Source organism: Centropristis striata, chromosome 3 (assembly GCF_030273125.1).
Source record: "Centropristis striata isolate RG_2023a ecotype Rhode Island chromosome 3, C.striata_1.0, whole genome shotgun sequence".
NCBI classification, from domain to species: domain Eukaryota; kingdom Metazoa; phylum Chordata; class Actinopteri; order Perciformes; family Serranidae; genus Centropristis; species Centropristis striata.
The window spans coordinates 39,465,066-39,481,739 of NC_081519.1; the positions used below are offsets into that span (position 1 = coordinate 39,465,066).

Here is a 16,674-nt window from a genome sequence, read left to right on the forward strand (position 1 = left end):
TCGAAGCTACACAGGCACAGAGACAAAAAAATATGGTAAGGCTTTATAATAAGGTCCTTAATAACCATTAATTAACAAGTAATAAGGCATTGTTCTCGCTTTAGATCCGGTAGTTGCAAAAAGCATAGTTAACTTATAGTTAACTTATAATAGATGAGCAATAAAGTATATTTTAATATCAATAAGCAAACAAAATAAGATTAATAAAGGCATGGCAAAGACATAATGGGTGGGTCATGGGTGTTTGTAATGCCATTATTAACACTTTTATAAGCTTATAAACACACAATAATGTTAATAAGCATCTTGTAAGGACTTACAAGGGCCTTATTACTTGTTAATTAATGGTTATTACAAGGACCTTAATATAAAGCGTTACCGGACTAACTTATAACACAACCTGTAGACAACTTTTCAACGCTGGTTATGGAGAAAATCTGTATGACAATATAGGCTTCAAAATACTCTTATCATCACCAAAAACTTTGAACAATCCCCTATTTTAAAAAGGGGAAATCTCTTTAGAGTCACAACCAGTAGGCTATATATTCTATGATGCATGTTTATTATAAAAAACTTTAGTTGTTTATATCTCTAACTAACTAACTAACTAACTAACAGATTGTTGATGGGACTTATTAATATTTCTTTATAAGTATTTAACTATAAATAAATGTAATCTTTATTTATAGTAAACCTATAATAGATGAGCAATAAAGTATATCTTAATATCAATAAGCAAACAAAATAAGATTAGTAAATGCATGGCAAAGACATAATGGGTGGGTCATGGGTGTTTGTAATGCCATTATTAACACTTATAAGCTTATAAACACACAATAATGTTAATAAGCATCTTGTAAGGACTTACAAGGGCCTTATTACTTGTTAATTAATGGTTATTACAAGGACCTTAATATAAAGCGTTACCAAATTACCATTTTGACTGATGTTTGGAGGCTGAGACTGACAGTTCTGGGAACCTTATCAGTGAAGCTGAACTTATCAACAGGATGCTTCCTCATAAAGTGTGATACTTGGCACGCTGTTGAAGCCTTTGACACACTAGACTGTGATGTAACACTAAATTCTGACGGATTAATTCTTAATATTTCACATCACGTACTGTATACTGTATATTGTATACAGTTCAGCCACTGTGTGCATGTTGTTGCACAGCTCAATCATAATTTTGCAACACTCTATATTGTAAATAGTGTCCTTCTTTATTTATTTTTCTTATATTCATACATGGTCGCTCATTAAGTTGGAATAAAATATTTTTAACCTCTTTCCATGACATGATTGTGACAATGTGATTTATTCTTGACCGATAAAGTGGATATCTTCTCAAAACTTTATTAATCAATCTCTCTCTCTCTCTTCCAAATATATCAAAATGAAAATGAAACAAAAACTAACAGAGGATTGTGTCTGAAAACTAAATTATTCTAACTTTATGGGCAACCGTGTAGTTTTTGTCTCGAATATTTTTGAAAATGGCATTCAAAGTGAAAGGCAAAGGAGGAATTTCATTGTAGAGGGAAACTTGTTTCAACTGTTGATATGACATGTAACGCTTTGACTTGATTAGCAGCCACCACCACTACGGTCGATGAATTACTCTATTACTGCTTTAAAATTAATATTTTTAATATTGAAAAACATTCCCAAGTCTATTTATAAAGCGTAAACACCTTTTCATACAAATGTATTTTTGTGTATGACATTTACTGATACAGTAGAGCTTAATAAAAACTCAAATCAGCCACATGATGTAATATAAATCAAACTGTAACATAGAGCACAGCTGACTGAAAAAAAGGTAAAAATAAATAATATTTCTCCAGGACAAAAGCATTAAATGTGTGTATAGGTGCATGAAAACCTAAGTGTGATGAAATATCACTCAGTTTTTTTAAATGAAGTGCATATAAAAGAAGATTAAAGACATAGTTAGTAGCTATAGAAAATTATGTAAGATGACATACAGTAAAGAAGAGCTGAAATAAACAGTGATAGATAGATCCATCGAAATTGATTAAAAGTTACATTTACAAAATATATAACTTCTGGCTAACTCATGCCCATGTGAAAGATAATTTCTAAGAATTCTAAGAAATTAAATCTAAGAAATTATAAGAAATATCAATAAGTCCCATCAACAATCTGTTAGTTAGTTAGTTAGTTAGAGATATAAACAACTAAAGTTTTTATAATAAACATGCATCATAGAATATATAGCCTACTGGTTGTGTTTCTAAAGAGATTTCCCCTTTTTAAAATAGGGGATTGTTCAGTTTTTGGAGATGATAAGAGTATTTTGAAGCCTATATTGTCATACAGATTTTCTCCATAACCAGCGTTGAAAAGTCTACAGGTTGTGTTATAAGTTAGTCCGGTAACGCTTTATATTAAGGTCCTTGTAATAACCATTAATTAACAAGTAATAAGGCCCTTGTAAGTCCTTACAAGATGCTTTTTAACAGTATTGTGTGTTTATAAGCTTATATAAGTGTTAATAATGGCATTACAAACACCCATGACCCACCCATTATGTCTTTGCCATGCCTTTATTAATCTTATTTTGTTTGCTTATTGATATTAAAATATACTTTATTGCTCATCTATTATAAGTTAACTATAAGTTAACTTTGCTTTTTGCAACTACCGGATCTAAAGCGAGAACAATGCCTTATTACTTGATAATTAATAGTTATTAAGGACCTTATTATAAAGCGTTACCGTGCTCCTGAGAGTTTTCCTAACTCCTGTCTAAAGCAAAAACAGCGAGCAGAGTTAAGAGCAGAAATAGTTTTTACCTCCATGGACGGAGGTTTCAGTTCTGTGCGCGGCTCTCTGCCTCTCGCTTCCTGTTGTCGCAGGCTCACTGAGATACCTGAAACTGATCTGCAACCTTTAGCAACCTCTCAAACTGCATCCAGCCTGCTCCGGTTCTCTAACAAAACTTCACGGTGACGAGATTCTGGTAGCTTCTCCCCGGCTGCTGTCAGCCGGCCTGCATGTGTGCGTAAATTGGCGCGGATCATCGCAGGGATGGAGCCAGAGCCGCCTGGAGGAAGTGACTTTGCATCTGAAGTACAACAGTTTTATCAGCGTGGGGACGCAGCTGTCACACATCCTGCAGAAACAACAGCACACACGCTCAGAACAGGGTTTTTTTTTTTTTTTTTTTTAGAAATGTCAAAGGTGACATTTGACTATAAAACAGATAAACCACAGGGTAAACTCGTAGATCTCTTATTGAAGTGCAAGTACTAATATCAAATGAAATTGAAATGATAAACTTGAAACCGACTTTTTAACCTACCTCTATTGAGTTGTTTTTAAAATTATTTTACTTGTTAAGCACTTTGAGATCTGCTGATAAAAAGTGCATTAGAAATAAAATGTATTATTATTATTATTATTATCACACTGAAATTACTCCACTACCTGCATTCAAAACTTAATTAAGTTAAAGTACAAAAGCATCAACATCAAAATGTACTTAAAGTATCAAAAAGCAGAATGGACCCACTCAGATTATTTTATATATTCTAAATATATTATTAGATTATTTGTATTGATGCAAGCTGTGTTTTAATTTTGTTAAGACTAATTTTAAGGTCGCCCATAAATTTGGAATAATTTTGTTTTCAGACACAATTCTCATTAATTGTGGTTTAATTTTCATTGTGATATGTTTGAGATTGATTAATAACGTTTTGAGAAGATATAAACCTAATATGTAAATAGAAAATCACATTGTCACAATCATTTCATTGAAGGAGGTAAAAAAAATGTTTATTCAAACTTCATGGAGGACAGTGTACTCAATATAGCCTACTGGTATGAGGGGGAAATAGCCAAATCGCCTTGATAGATTACATTTTTATGTTTAATCTTCACCTAAAAAAGTAATTTAAGCTGGCAGCTAAATGTAGTTGAGTAAAAAGTACAATATTTGCCTCTAAAATGTAGTGAAGTAGACATAAAGTTACATAAAACGGAAATACTCAAGTAAACTACACGTAGCTCAAAATTGTACTTCAGTACAGTACTTGAGTAAGTGTACTAAGTTACATTCAACCACTGCTCATAGACTGTAGAGGTCCCATGTGAAAAAAGATTGTTATTGTAAAAAAAAAAAGAGATGGTCCATTTATGCCATATCCTCAACAGTCTTTTAATTTGAGATGGTCTGTATAAAAATAACCTCAAATTATAAATTCATGAAATGCTGCAGCTGATGTTTTGTGATGCACTCCTTCACCATCATAGAGTAATATCAGTAATAATGTGTGCATTCATATATAAAATCAGAGTAAGCATTTTTGCTGATTTGCTCATTAACCACACTTTTACTTCTTATTCTTCTTCTAGGCCTAACTATTATGACTAAAGTTTTTACTTCCCTATTTAACTGTACTTATTTCTGTCTTTGTGCAACACCTAAATTTCCCCTCTGGGGATCATTGAAGGCTTATTGTTCTGCTGCGTGATAAGTAACCTACATTACTTATAGGCTTCTTTTGATACTTTTAGTGCAATATGCTGATTACACTGTACTTTGACTTAAGTTTGATATTCGGGAATTGACATTGTAATGTGATACAGGTACTTCTATTTAAGTAAAGAATCTAAATACTTCTTCCACTGCTTTTTTTTTTTCTGTGAATGTATTTTGAACTTAAATAAAGAGAGATATGATAAAGAGATAAGAGACAGGATAAGATTTTTTTAAAGAGAGAAAAAAAGGGAAATTATTATACAAACAAGTAATATTTATTAAAAAAAATAAAAGCCTGAAGCAAAATAAATTGTCAGCCACTTGATGCATTGGTTTGTATGTTCGAAAAGGAGTGACAATTAATTACCACATCTTCTCTATAAGTTTGTTTTTTTATTGTTGACCAGCTTCCTGATTGATCTGAGCCTAAACACTAATTAGTTCTCCTAAATTAATAGTTATCTTTTATTTACCATACAAAAAATATGAATTCAATACTGCTGAAGGGAGTTAATGGAAGTTACACTGGAACTTTACAGTGTTAGAACATAAATAAAGAGAGATAAGATAAAGAGATAAGAGACAGGATAAGATTTTTTAAGAGAGAAAAAAAGAGAAATTATTATACAAACAAGTATTTTTTTTTTTTTTAAAGCCTGAAGCAAAATAAATTATCAGCCACTTGATGCATTGGTTTGTATGTTCGAAAAGGAGTGAGGAGAATTAATTACCACATCTTCTCTATAAGTTTTTTTAATTTTTTTTTTATTGTTGACCAGCTTCCTGATTGATCTGAGCCTAAACACTAATTAGTTCTCCTAAATTAATAGCTATCTTTAATTTATCATACAAAAAATATGAATTCAATACTGCTGAAGGGAATTAATGGAAGTTATACTGGAACTTTACAGTGTTAGAACTTAAATAAAGAGAGATAAGATAAAGAGATAAGAGACAGGATAAGACTTTTTTTTAAAGAGAGTAAAAAGAGAAATTATTATACAAACAAGTAATATTTATTTAAAAAATAAAAGCCTTAAGACAAAATAAATTGTCAGCCACTTGATGCATTGGTTTATATGTCCGAAAAGGAGTGAGGAGAATTAATTACCACATCTTCTCTATAAGTTTTTTTATTTTTTCATTGTTGACCAGCTTCCTGATTGATCTGAGCCTAAACACTAATTAGTTCTCCTAAATTAATAGTTATCTTTTATTTATCATACAAAAAAAATATGAGGGAGTTAATGGAAGTTACACTGGAACTTTACAGTGTTAGACCTGATTGGGTGTGTGTTTGTGTGGAGGCGTGGTTGTAAACAAACAAAATATAAAAAGTCATATCGGTGAGTCGCATCATATTTGGGTGGATGCAGCTCGGCCTGAGGATGGACTCATTCAGTGTATGGATGGACTCCACCCTCCACCCTCCGTCCTGTTTACATGGGCACATGTGCTGCTCCACTGACAGCCCCTTCGCACATCCCAATAATAAAAGCCCTCCCACAAGCGAGCCATTTTCTCCTCCCAGCGCGGTTACAGCCAGTGTTTGATTGTGATGGGGTCTCTTCTCCTCCACCCGGCCCGACTCCTCCCGCCTCCTCGCTGTTTCCCAGCCCACAGGGCGCCACCAGGGAGTGGCCAGCGGCCACGGAGGCAAGACTCAAACACCCAGTCCGCCTTCCTCCTTGCCCACCTCCGTGTCCAAAACAACCGATGAGCCGCAGCATCCTCACACTGTTGAATTATCATTCAACATCACAGAAAGAGTGACAGGAAATGTCAATATTAAAGGGAACATATTTACTCATGGCGCCATTTGAGCGGAAAACAGATAACCCAACGTCAATCATACTCAGGCGTACAACCTACCGTGCTTGGTCCCGCCCTATTCTCCGCCTTTGGGCCAATTACATTGGCTAGTTGAAGCTCGTTGGCAGAAAAGAGCTTTTTCATTGGAGGAGAGCAGCAATCCTTTGCAAGTAGCTCCCAAATGGGTGCGCTTCTTTTGTCTACCGGGACACTGGCACAGAGTACAGTAAAAAAAAAAAAAAAAAAGGTGCAAAAGGACGTTAAAATTGAGCTGAAGTTCAAACACGACGCCCCGTCTTTTTATATTATTAATAAATCTAGTAATGGTAAGGTTTGGGCATGTGGTTTGCGATTCTAAGAAGTGTTTTAAAGCTTTTGGCGTGTCTTAATAGTCCGTTAGCTACTGAAAAACTGTCCAAAAGTGTTACAGCACAGTTGCAGTTGAATGGTGAGGACATTTTTACATTTCGTTTCATTTTAAAAAAGGAGAAATTACTTTTTTTATTTTGGGTCCCTTACCTACTGTCTTTGCTTGTATTTACTCCAACCGCACATCAAGTTTAGTCGTGCTAAAGTGTGTGCTAAATGGAACAGAAGTGGTCTTAATTATCTAATTAGCCTCAGCATTATGATGACCACACCTAGTGATGAAGGTTATAAGATGTTGTCGGAAGCTAAGGGAAAATCTAATAAGTGTGCCTTGAGTCAATAATATTTCTCAAAATAAACAAAATGAAAAAAAAAAAATGAACGTGTGATACAAAAAATATCGTCACGCTGTGAAAATAATTGCCTACGTCATTTTTTTTGGGCCTAAATCATCTCCTTATGAAGCTATGGTAAAATCACATATATCCTCAGTTGATCAGATCATGTGATTTTACCCCTTTAAGATAATGGCCTATGTCAAGTGTGTGACTTAGGCGGATTTATTATGCCTAAGTCAAAATAAAATGTGACTTAGGCAATTTTTTGAACATGCCTTTGTGACACTTTATTTTGAAGGTGTCTACATAAGAGTGACACAAGCCTGTCAGAAACATGACATGACAAGTATCATGAGCATTAATGTTACTTCAAAGTGTCATTAATGTTCATGACACATCCCATGTCATGTTTATGACACGCTCATGTCACTCTTATAGACACCTTCAAAATAAAGTGTTACCATATCTTGCTTAAGTCACAAAGGCATGTTCAAAAAATTGCCTAAGTCATTTATTTCTCTTAAGTTACATAATTTAAACACAGTGTTATTACTTTGCCAATAGCCATCCTTTGTTACATCCTTTTTTTTTTTTTTTTTTTAAATATATTTTTGTGGGCTTTTTCCATGCCTTTAATGGATAGGATAGTTGAAGAGAGACAGGAAACACGGGGCAGAGAGGGGGAAATGACATGCAGTAAAGGGCCGTCCGATGCGGGACTCGAACCGGGGCCAGCTGCAGCGAGGACTGTAGCCTCTACACATGGGGCGTCTGCGTAACCCACTACGCTATAGACCACCACTGTTACATCCTTTTTGAGTGAAATGACCAATAAATGTCATATGTTACACTTTTGGTGAAGTTTTTTGTGTTTCCTGCAAAACTTTAAAAAATGAGTTAGACGATTATTTTTAACAGGGTGACGCTCTTAACTTTCCCGGTCAATATTTGTGCTACTCGAAGGCGGCGAGGCTACCACAGACTGGAGGCTACCATAGACTGGAGGCTACCACAGACTGGAGGCTACCATAGACTGGAGGCTACCACAGACTGGAGGCTACCACAGACTGGAGGCTACCACAGACTGGAGGCTACCACAGACTGGAGGCTACACGAGTCCTCAAATCGAACGCACCCGTCCTTCTCCTTCATAGGGGGAGCCCGTCAAGTTTGTGTGAAGTTGTGAAAAGTTGTCAACCCGAAAAAAGAGCAGAGAAACTCCTCCCGTCTTCAAATTATGAGCAGTAAGTGAACTTTTTTAAAACTCAGTGGCATGTCGTGAACGAAGCGTAAAGTTAGGAAGTTACAAGTAGAAGTAAAGTACATGTTTTGAACGTATTCACTGTCGTAAGTATGCCGCTGTGATGTTTTTTCAGCTATTGTCTCAAGCAGTTTAAAAGTGACCAACTACTTAACTGCTAATTGTCGGTGCTTAGCTAACAACATTTAGCCCGCTAACTGTATAACAGTAACTTCTGTTTATAAATCATACCACACACGCTTACACAGTAATTCAACTTATTAAATGGACGTGGGCAAGCTGTGTTATATTTAGTAGCGCGGTAGAAACAGTGTCGGTCTCTACGCTTTTCAGAACATTACTTGTTGTGGTGAGTTTGTGTTAGCTTAGCAACTATGCTAGCTGGCCCTTTCGAGCACTTGTGGCATAGATTTCCTTGCATTTCTTCCCTTATTTGCTTCAAGTTAGAACACGCCTTAAGTAAATGAATTTTTCAGGTCGATCATGGATATTGTATGTGTGTTTTCTTTTCGTTTTTTGAATTGCAGCGTTGATTGAGTTTGATGGTTTTGCTGTTTTGAAATGGACCAACTTTTAGTAGAAGTGATCTTACGAACTCTTCTTCCGCAGATCAGCAGCAGCAGGGTGACATGGCCGCTGTGGAGAGCGGTGGAGGCTACAGTCAAAAGCGAAACACAAATTCACAAGTATGTGTAAGCGGACTTTTGCTGTTTGTCTGATCGGATAATCGCCAGCCGAGAAACATTAACTACACTCTCCACTCAGTCCCCTTGATCCTGTTATGTATTCCCAAACCGTTTGTTTCATTCTGTCTGTCATCTCTGTTGCTTGTTGATTTCCTCTCCAGAGCACATGTCACTGGGGTGGGGAATGGGCAGGTAAATTTCGCCCACACGGGGTGTTCCCGTCAAACCCCGGCACTTCTTGTGCATTTCGCTCGGCCCATTTGGCTGGCCTTGGAGGGGGTGGCTAGAGGAGTGTGTCAGTTTATAGGGCAAAAATAAAGTGTGGGAGGGAGATGGGTGGGTTTGGGGGGAGGGGAAGCCGAGCCCGCCGCTGCTCTGGAAAAATGTGGTCCCTCCCATACTCTCCCACCCAGCTTCCCCCTCGGGCTTCTTAGTGCAGCCCCACTCTCTGAGAAGTGCTGCAAAGAGACTTCTATCAGAAAAAAGAGGTGTAATGTTATGAATAGCTTTTTGGGAGTGCTGCAATACAGCATGATTAGACTGGCATTTAACAAAGTCAGTCTAGAATATATATTTTTTATTATTAAAAAAAAACAAACTACCTAAATCTTAAGTCCATCTCACATGTTAGAAGTCAGTTTTGTCAAATTGTTTATTGTAATTTTATAACACCCCTGATCTTTAAGTTTAGACCTTCAAACTTTGGATCTTAATGTTATAAACCGCTTTTATCCTGCTTTGCTTATTCTGCAACCCCAATTCCCCCCAAAAACCAATGTTGCAAGGTTGTGTAAATTTTAAATTCCATGCAAAGAGTGTATATTTAAAAAAGAAATAAACATGTATTTGTTTGAAAATTAAATATACACAGTCAAAATCAGGTTGTAAATGTAATGTTTGTTAGTTTGTTTATAACTTATTTACTTTTTTTGAACTGCATCATTCAATTCATTTAATTGCCATTTTGACAGCATTTATATTTTTGTTAAATAATAGGGCTAACATAGTAGCAAAACTATTGCGATGTGTTGTTTTTGAGATATGAAATGACCTTTTTTTTTTTTTCTCCCAAATTCTTATTCCAGGACTCCCAGCAGCCATCTCCTCTTGCCTTGCTGGCAGCCACATGCAGTCGTATCGACACCCCAGGAGAGAACGATTCAGACCAACAACAACAACAAAACCAGCAGCAACAGCTGGAACTAAACCCGGGTGTTTTCACCTCCAGTGCCAACGGCTGGCAGGTTGTCCCTCTTAGCGTTCAAGCAACCTCAGGCACTAACACGGTCACCACCGACTCCTTAGGAGTGATGACATCAGTAGACGTAGGCAAGGGCAGACAAGTGTTGTCACCGTCAGCAGTGGTGAGCACTCAGGGACAGCAGCAGCAGCCACAGCAATACGTAGTAGCTCAGGCTCCATCGATGCAGGGTCAGCAGGTGCTCACCGCCATATCGGGTATGATGCCCAACATTCAGTACCAGGTTATTCCCCAGTTTCAGACAGTAGACGGCCAGCCACTGCAGCTGGCACACGCTCAGCAGGATTCTGCTACTGCAGCAGCAGGGCAGCAGTTTCAGATAGTGTCATCTCCTAATGGCCAGCAGATTATAGCTGCAACCAACAGAGCCGGTGCAGCAGGAAACATCATAACGATGCCCAGTCTTCTTCAGGGAGCCATCCCCATACAAAATATAAGCTTAAGTAATGGCATGTTACAAAACCAGCACCAGTTCCTGGCAAATATGCCAGTGTCACTAAATGGAAACATCACCTTGTTGCCCGTCAGCACTGGAACAAGTGTAGGTGGAGAGGCAAATAGTGGCGGAGATACAGGGGGAAACCAGATCATTCAGCAGCAGCAACATCCAGTGTCCAGCGGGGTGGGTTACATGACAAGTGCGTCCACTGTGACCACACAGGCCGCCACCTCTTATGGAATGACCCAAACGCAGAACACCAACGGCGTTTTGACGGGGACCTTCCAGCAGAACCCAGCAGCTTCTCTGGGTGTCCCGATACAGCCAGATAACAGAGACGGGCAGCAGCCACAGCAGATCCTTATCCAGCCTCAGCAGGTTATCCAAGGCGCAACACCCCTACAGACCATCCAAGCTGGGACTGTCACGACTGCTGGGGGTCAGGTGTTTGCGGCTCCAACACTCAGCCAGGAAGGGCTTCAAAATCTTCAAATCATGCCAAACACAGGGCCCATCCTCCTGCGTACTGTGGGACCTAATGGCCAAGTGAGCTGGCAGACCATTCAGATCCAGAGTCCGACAGGACCACAGATCACACTGGCCCCCGTGCAGTCTCTCCCCCAACTTGGCCAGGCTCAGGGTGCAGCTGCAGCTGGAGGAGTATCTGTCAACACAGTGCAGATCCCAGGCATCCAGACCATAAATCTCAACACACTCGGAGGCTCTGGGCTGCAGATGCACCAGCTGCAGACTGTTCCCATCACCATCGCTAACACAGCAGGTCAGTCAGTAGCCTATTATCCCAGAATGATTGATGCTCATTGTAAACAATTTATACATAGTATTGTAAACATTTGCATAATATTTTTAAAAGTAAGCTATATGAACATAAAATAAAAAAGAATAATAATTAATAAATATAAGAATACATTTGATAGATAATTGTTGTATTTTAAACAGTTGGACAAAAGGACTTTATTTGAACTAAATTTGGCAATCCTCATGCAGGACTGTATCCATATATAAACTGAATATGTTTTTATGTTATTCAACTTTGACATTCATAGTCATCACTGTTCAGACATCATCTTTACATTCCTTTTTGAAACTGATACTTTTGAATTTGTTTATGTTCACTTATTTTAGGCAAGACTAAGAACACACAGGTGTTATCGAACAGTAGTTGGTCAGCGGTGCACTAACTGGCAGTTAGGCTGAGTGAACATTAGACTTGAAAATGAGGTTTACTTGATGTTTTGTTAGTTCCCTATTTGCGCACACGCACACACACACACACACACGCACAAAGACACACACTGAAATGCAAAGTATCCTCTATCACTGGATTAGATCTCTTTCGCTTTGTGTGTGAAGCACACCGTACTGGTTAAACCTGTTCAGCTGGCCAGGCGGTCTTCACTGCATGTGTTTGTGTTTGTGTTCTTGTTGAAAAAAGTTCCCCCCTTGATCTTGGTGACACTGCTTATCCTTACTCGTTGGTTACGTTATAGCACTGAAGTTGTGGGTTGGCCACAACTTCTGTGTCATAGGGGTGTAACATTGTCCCTCCCATTGCAGAGCAACCGTTATCATGTCTAAAAAAAAAAAAACCCTTCTTTAGTTCTGCTATTGGCAGCCATTCATATTGTTTCATAAGCTTGCAACCTTTGTGACGTTTGTGAGGAGTCACTGGGTCTGTTTCAGCATGCATGTAAACTGCTCTGATGTCTTAATAATTAAATCATGTGCTTCCCATTAGCCATGTATGTGGCAGGCTTTGTTTTGACTCCAGCAGTACTGAATGGAGGGTTTTACTACACATCTGTGTCTCTGCTGACATTACAAACATTTACTTTAGTATAGTAGTTAAAGCATGGAGGGCTCGGGGCTATCTAGTGTTTAACAGTTTTTAAAGTTACTTGATCATATTCAAAAAAGTACGTGTCCATGCTGCTAGACAAGCTTTTCAAAAATCCTAGGTTAAGTATTGTTGTTAGATTATTAACTGATGTTGAATAAAGTTTTTTTTAATGCCCTTTAATAAGGAAAGAAGAAGCAGTTTAAATTCCTGACTATACCATTGGAAATAGTTGCAGTAGATCTTAAAAATGACACAGATCCTCAACATTCAGTTGAGGCTACCACATTTTTAATGCGTGTTAGATATGACTGGTTTACTTTTTTGGTTATTTTCTTTCCTCTTTTTAAAGCAATATTTAAGGGACCATGTACATGACTGATGAAATGTCAATAAAGCAAAAACATCTCAAACTATTGTTGGACATTATCTCACAAGTATTTTCTATTCTATCACTAAAGGAGAGCCAGCATTACAGACAGGCGGAGAGAGTTTGGATGATAGCACAGCTTTGGATGATGGGGATATCAGTCCACCACCTCAAGGAAGACGTAACCGCAGGGAAGCCTGTACCTGCCCCTTCTGCAAGGATGGAGAAGGACGGTATGTCAATAAATCTGGGTGAAGGAACACCTTGGTAAAACTTGGTAAAACTTGGTTAGGTACACCTGTACAGTCTCATGCAATCCAATACAACTATTCTACCATAAATTCTGTTCTTACAATGACATTGAGGTGAAATATATATATATATATATATATATTGTAGATTCTCACTGAAGGCATCAAAACTATGAATGAACACATATGGAATTATGTGTTTAACAAAAAAGTGTGAAATAACTGAAAACATGTCTTGTATTTAAGATTCCTTAAAGTCACCACCCTTTGCTTACTAGAATATAAGACATGTTTTCAGTTATTTCACACTTTTTTGTTAAGAACATAATTCCACATGTGTTCATTAATAGTTTTGATGAATCTACAATGTAAATAGTCATGAAAATAAAGGAAACACATTGAATGAGAAGGTGTGTCCAAACTTTTGGCCTGTACTGTATATTTCTTTTTCAGCTGATTGTATGTACATGCAGAATATAATGGGGTTTTTTTTAATTAGTGATTTCTTTTTTTTCTGTCCCACAGTGATCCAACTAAAAAGAAGCAGCACATTTGTCACATCTCTGGCTGTGGAAAGATCTACGGCAAGACGTCCCACCTGAGGGCCCACCTGCGCTGGCACACAGGAGAACGACCTTTCGTCTGTGGCTGGTCTTTCTGTGGCAAACGATTCACCCGTTCAGATGAGCTTCAGCGCCACAAGAGGACACACACAGGTGAGGATTCAGTTTGTTTTAACTAAAATTATGTGACAGACATTTAATTAGACACCAAACCTATTGTTTAGAATAAATATTTACTACTTAATACAATAAATGCAATTGTCTTCAGTCCGTTTGGGGCTTCGGGAAATTGTAATTTTCATTCATTGACATTTTATGGGCTAAATGATTAATCAGGATAATAGTGAAGATAATCGTTTGTTGCTGCTTTAGGATTACTTATCAACTTTATTTTGTATCTTTTCTTCTTTTCTTTCTCCCAAATATTTACAAAAGGTATTTTATACTGCAGTACACTTTTAATCTTTCATAAATAGATGTTTTCAAATGCAAAGCCAATAGTCTGTTGTAGTCTGGTAATATCAGACAGCTGTTATATTCAGGGTTTGTAAAAAGCCCTAAAAGTTTGGAAAATGCTTTTTTTTAACAGCTATGTTCAAGATGAAGAAAATCTTGAATTCCAATATAGTCCTTAAAAAAATGTTTGATATTCAACATAATCAAATTTCATCCAGTCACGCATGTGGCCTTAACCAAAAATCTTTTTAACATTTGAAATTAAATAATACTGTCATTTGTTTGCCATCTCACACCAGACGCAGTGTGGACGCTAACCCTAAATGAGAAAGTAAAAGGACTGAATGAGTTGCCATGAGTAAACCTTTTCTAATGTAAATGTGTAGATGGTGATGTTAAAGGCTTTGACAGTCTGGAAAGCGTTGGTTTCGGTACCTTGGAAATGCTTGAATTTTACTCATAAAAAGCTGAATAAAGTCCAGCATGTTGATTGTTCTCCCTCTTTTTTCAGGTGAGAAGAGGTTTGTTTGCCCAGAGTGTCCCAAACGCTTCATGCGCAGCGATCACCTCTCCAAGCACATCAAAACCCACTTGAACAAGAAAGTAGTCGCCGGCGCCGCCGGCACCACAATCGTCACCGACGCTGCTTCCCCTACATCGGGAACAAAAGTCGGCACAGTCGCCGTGTCAGGCAGTGACCAGCAGCACACCATCGTCTCAATGGATACCTTATCTCAAGAGAGCTTAGCTCGATTAGCCAGCAGCGGGATCAACATGATGCAGGTGGACCTTCATCAAATTAACGGCAACAGCTACTAAGGAGGGTGGAGGAGCAGGAAGGCTTGCTTTGGTGGATGATGCATTTGGACATTTGGGGTTAAAAAGGGCATGTCTGTCTCCAGACACAAAACCACTCAGATGCTTCAGACAGGAGAGGCAGTCAGATGCAACAGACACAATTTGAGAACTGAGGCAGTAATATGGATTTCCATCTTGTATTTAGATACCTGTGACACTTAAGGGCCAGAGTTGGATTAAATGTTAGACTAGAGAAATCATCATGAAATCTTTATTTCCCTGAATGGAAATGGCACAACACTAACATCTGTCCCACACGGAGACCCAATCTTGCTCGATAGTGGGATTGCAATAAGACTGGCACTCTTGATGATTTGGTAGCCTGTAATATCCTCCCTACAAGCTTCTATAGGAAAGAGATGACACTAAGTCAGACTCTCCCTCGTTCCCAAGGCTTTGAGCTTCGCTACCTGTCCCTCTTCACCTCAGGTGTTTCTCTCAGACTGGGCTGCTGTCTTCACCCTCTGGCTAACTAGCCCTGAATGCTAAATTTGCCCCTTTAACTTAACTATAAAAATTATAACAACCTTGAGCAGCAAATATTCTGTGTCGTTTCTCACATTTCTGTTATTGCAGTTTAGTGAGAACAGATCATGTTCACAAATTAACATAGGAATAACACGAGGGCGCTGGAATACACAAGGTCACGTCCAGGTCAGAGCCAGGAGCACTAACCAGTGTGAGGATGGAGGTGTGTCAGGGCACTGAAATCCTGAGAATAACTCTTTAACCTCTTACGTAGGTACACCTATTCAAGCCATCATGCTTTGATATGTTTATCATAGCAAAACAGTTTGATTTTTTTTTATGTATATATATTTTTTTTGGTAATGTAAAGGCTACAGAAATTCTTAGCTTAGGCAGGATCATCTTACATGATTGCAAGAGATTGCCTTTCAGTTGTTTGAACCTCTCATGCACAATCATCTTAAACCTATGTTATTACTTTTATATATATATATGTAGAGTAAATGTTTAAATTTAAGAGCCTTTCCATCATCGAATGATGTATTCTATACAGTCCAGATCTTCCCAGTACTCTTCTTTTCCCCCTGTGGTATACTTATTAATCTTTGCCTTGCAGTCACGTCAGTTTCCGTTTCTTGCTTAGTCATATCTGGTCAGAGTGAAGTATTTTGTAATTATGTCCAGACAGCATAAATATGTAAGCTCAAAACCAAAGGTTCATACTCATTTTATAAGCAAAAAAAAAACTAGGAAATCGCTTTCTTTGATCCATGAACTTCCTAATCATTTTTACTCATATTGCATATGTTAAAGTTCTAACTGGAAAAGATCCAGCTTGAGGCAAGCACCGGACACGCATCCCTTTGTTGTCCAAATAAGTTACAAAGTGTATTTAGGGTCAAGATTTTTTTGTAAAAAGATGCTTCTCCACTTTTTTCCCCAGGATTCTGCTTTATTTGAGAAAGATAATTGTTAACTTGTATTATGTCAGAAAATGTATGTTTAAAAGCTCTCCTTTGAAACTATAGACTAAGTTCATTGGACAACAAGTGCTCTTATTTCTTGCCCCATTTTAAATAAGGGATTTTATATTGTGTGTATACAACTACTGCAAATGCCAACAGCTGGATTAAAACTATGAATATACTTTGTCTCTTTTTTTTGGTAACTT

The 16,674-nt window shown here is 37.8% G+C and overlaps 1 protein-coding gene across 1 annotated transcript; it reads left to right on the forward strand.

Moving 5' to 3' along the window:
- Nucleotides 1-8,116: 8,116 nt before the first annotated feature.
- sp1 (sp1 transcription factor) lies at nucleotides 8,117-16,649 on the forward strand. The gene is made up of 6 exons (XM_059328470.1): nucleotides 8,117-8,276; nucleotides 8,903-8,979; nucleotides 10,065-11,460; nucleotides 12,999-13,140; nucleotides 13,684-13,874; nucleotides 14,689-16,649. Exons 1-6 carry the CDS (start codon nucleotides 8,270-8,272, stop codon nucleotides 14,994-14,996), a joined length of 2,121 nt encoding a protein of 706 aa, XP_059184453.1. The 5' UTR covers nucleotides 8,117-8,269; the 3' UTR covers nucleotides 14,997-16,649.
- Nucleotides 16,650-16,674: the final 25 nt, after the last annotated feature.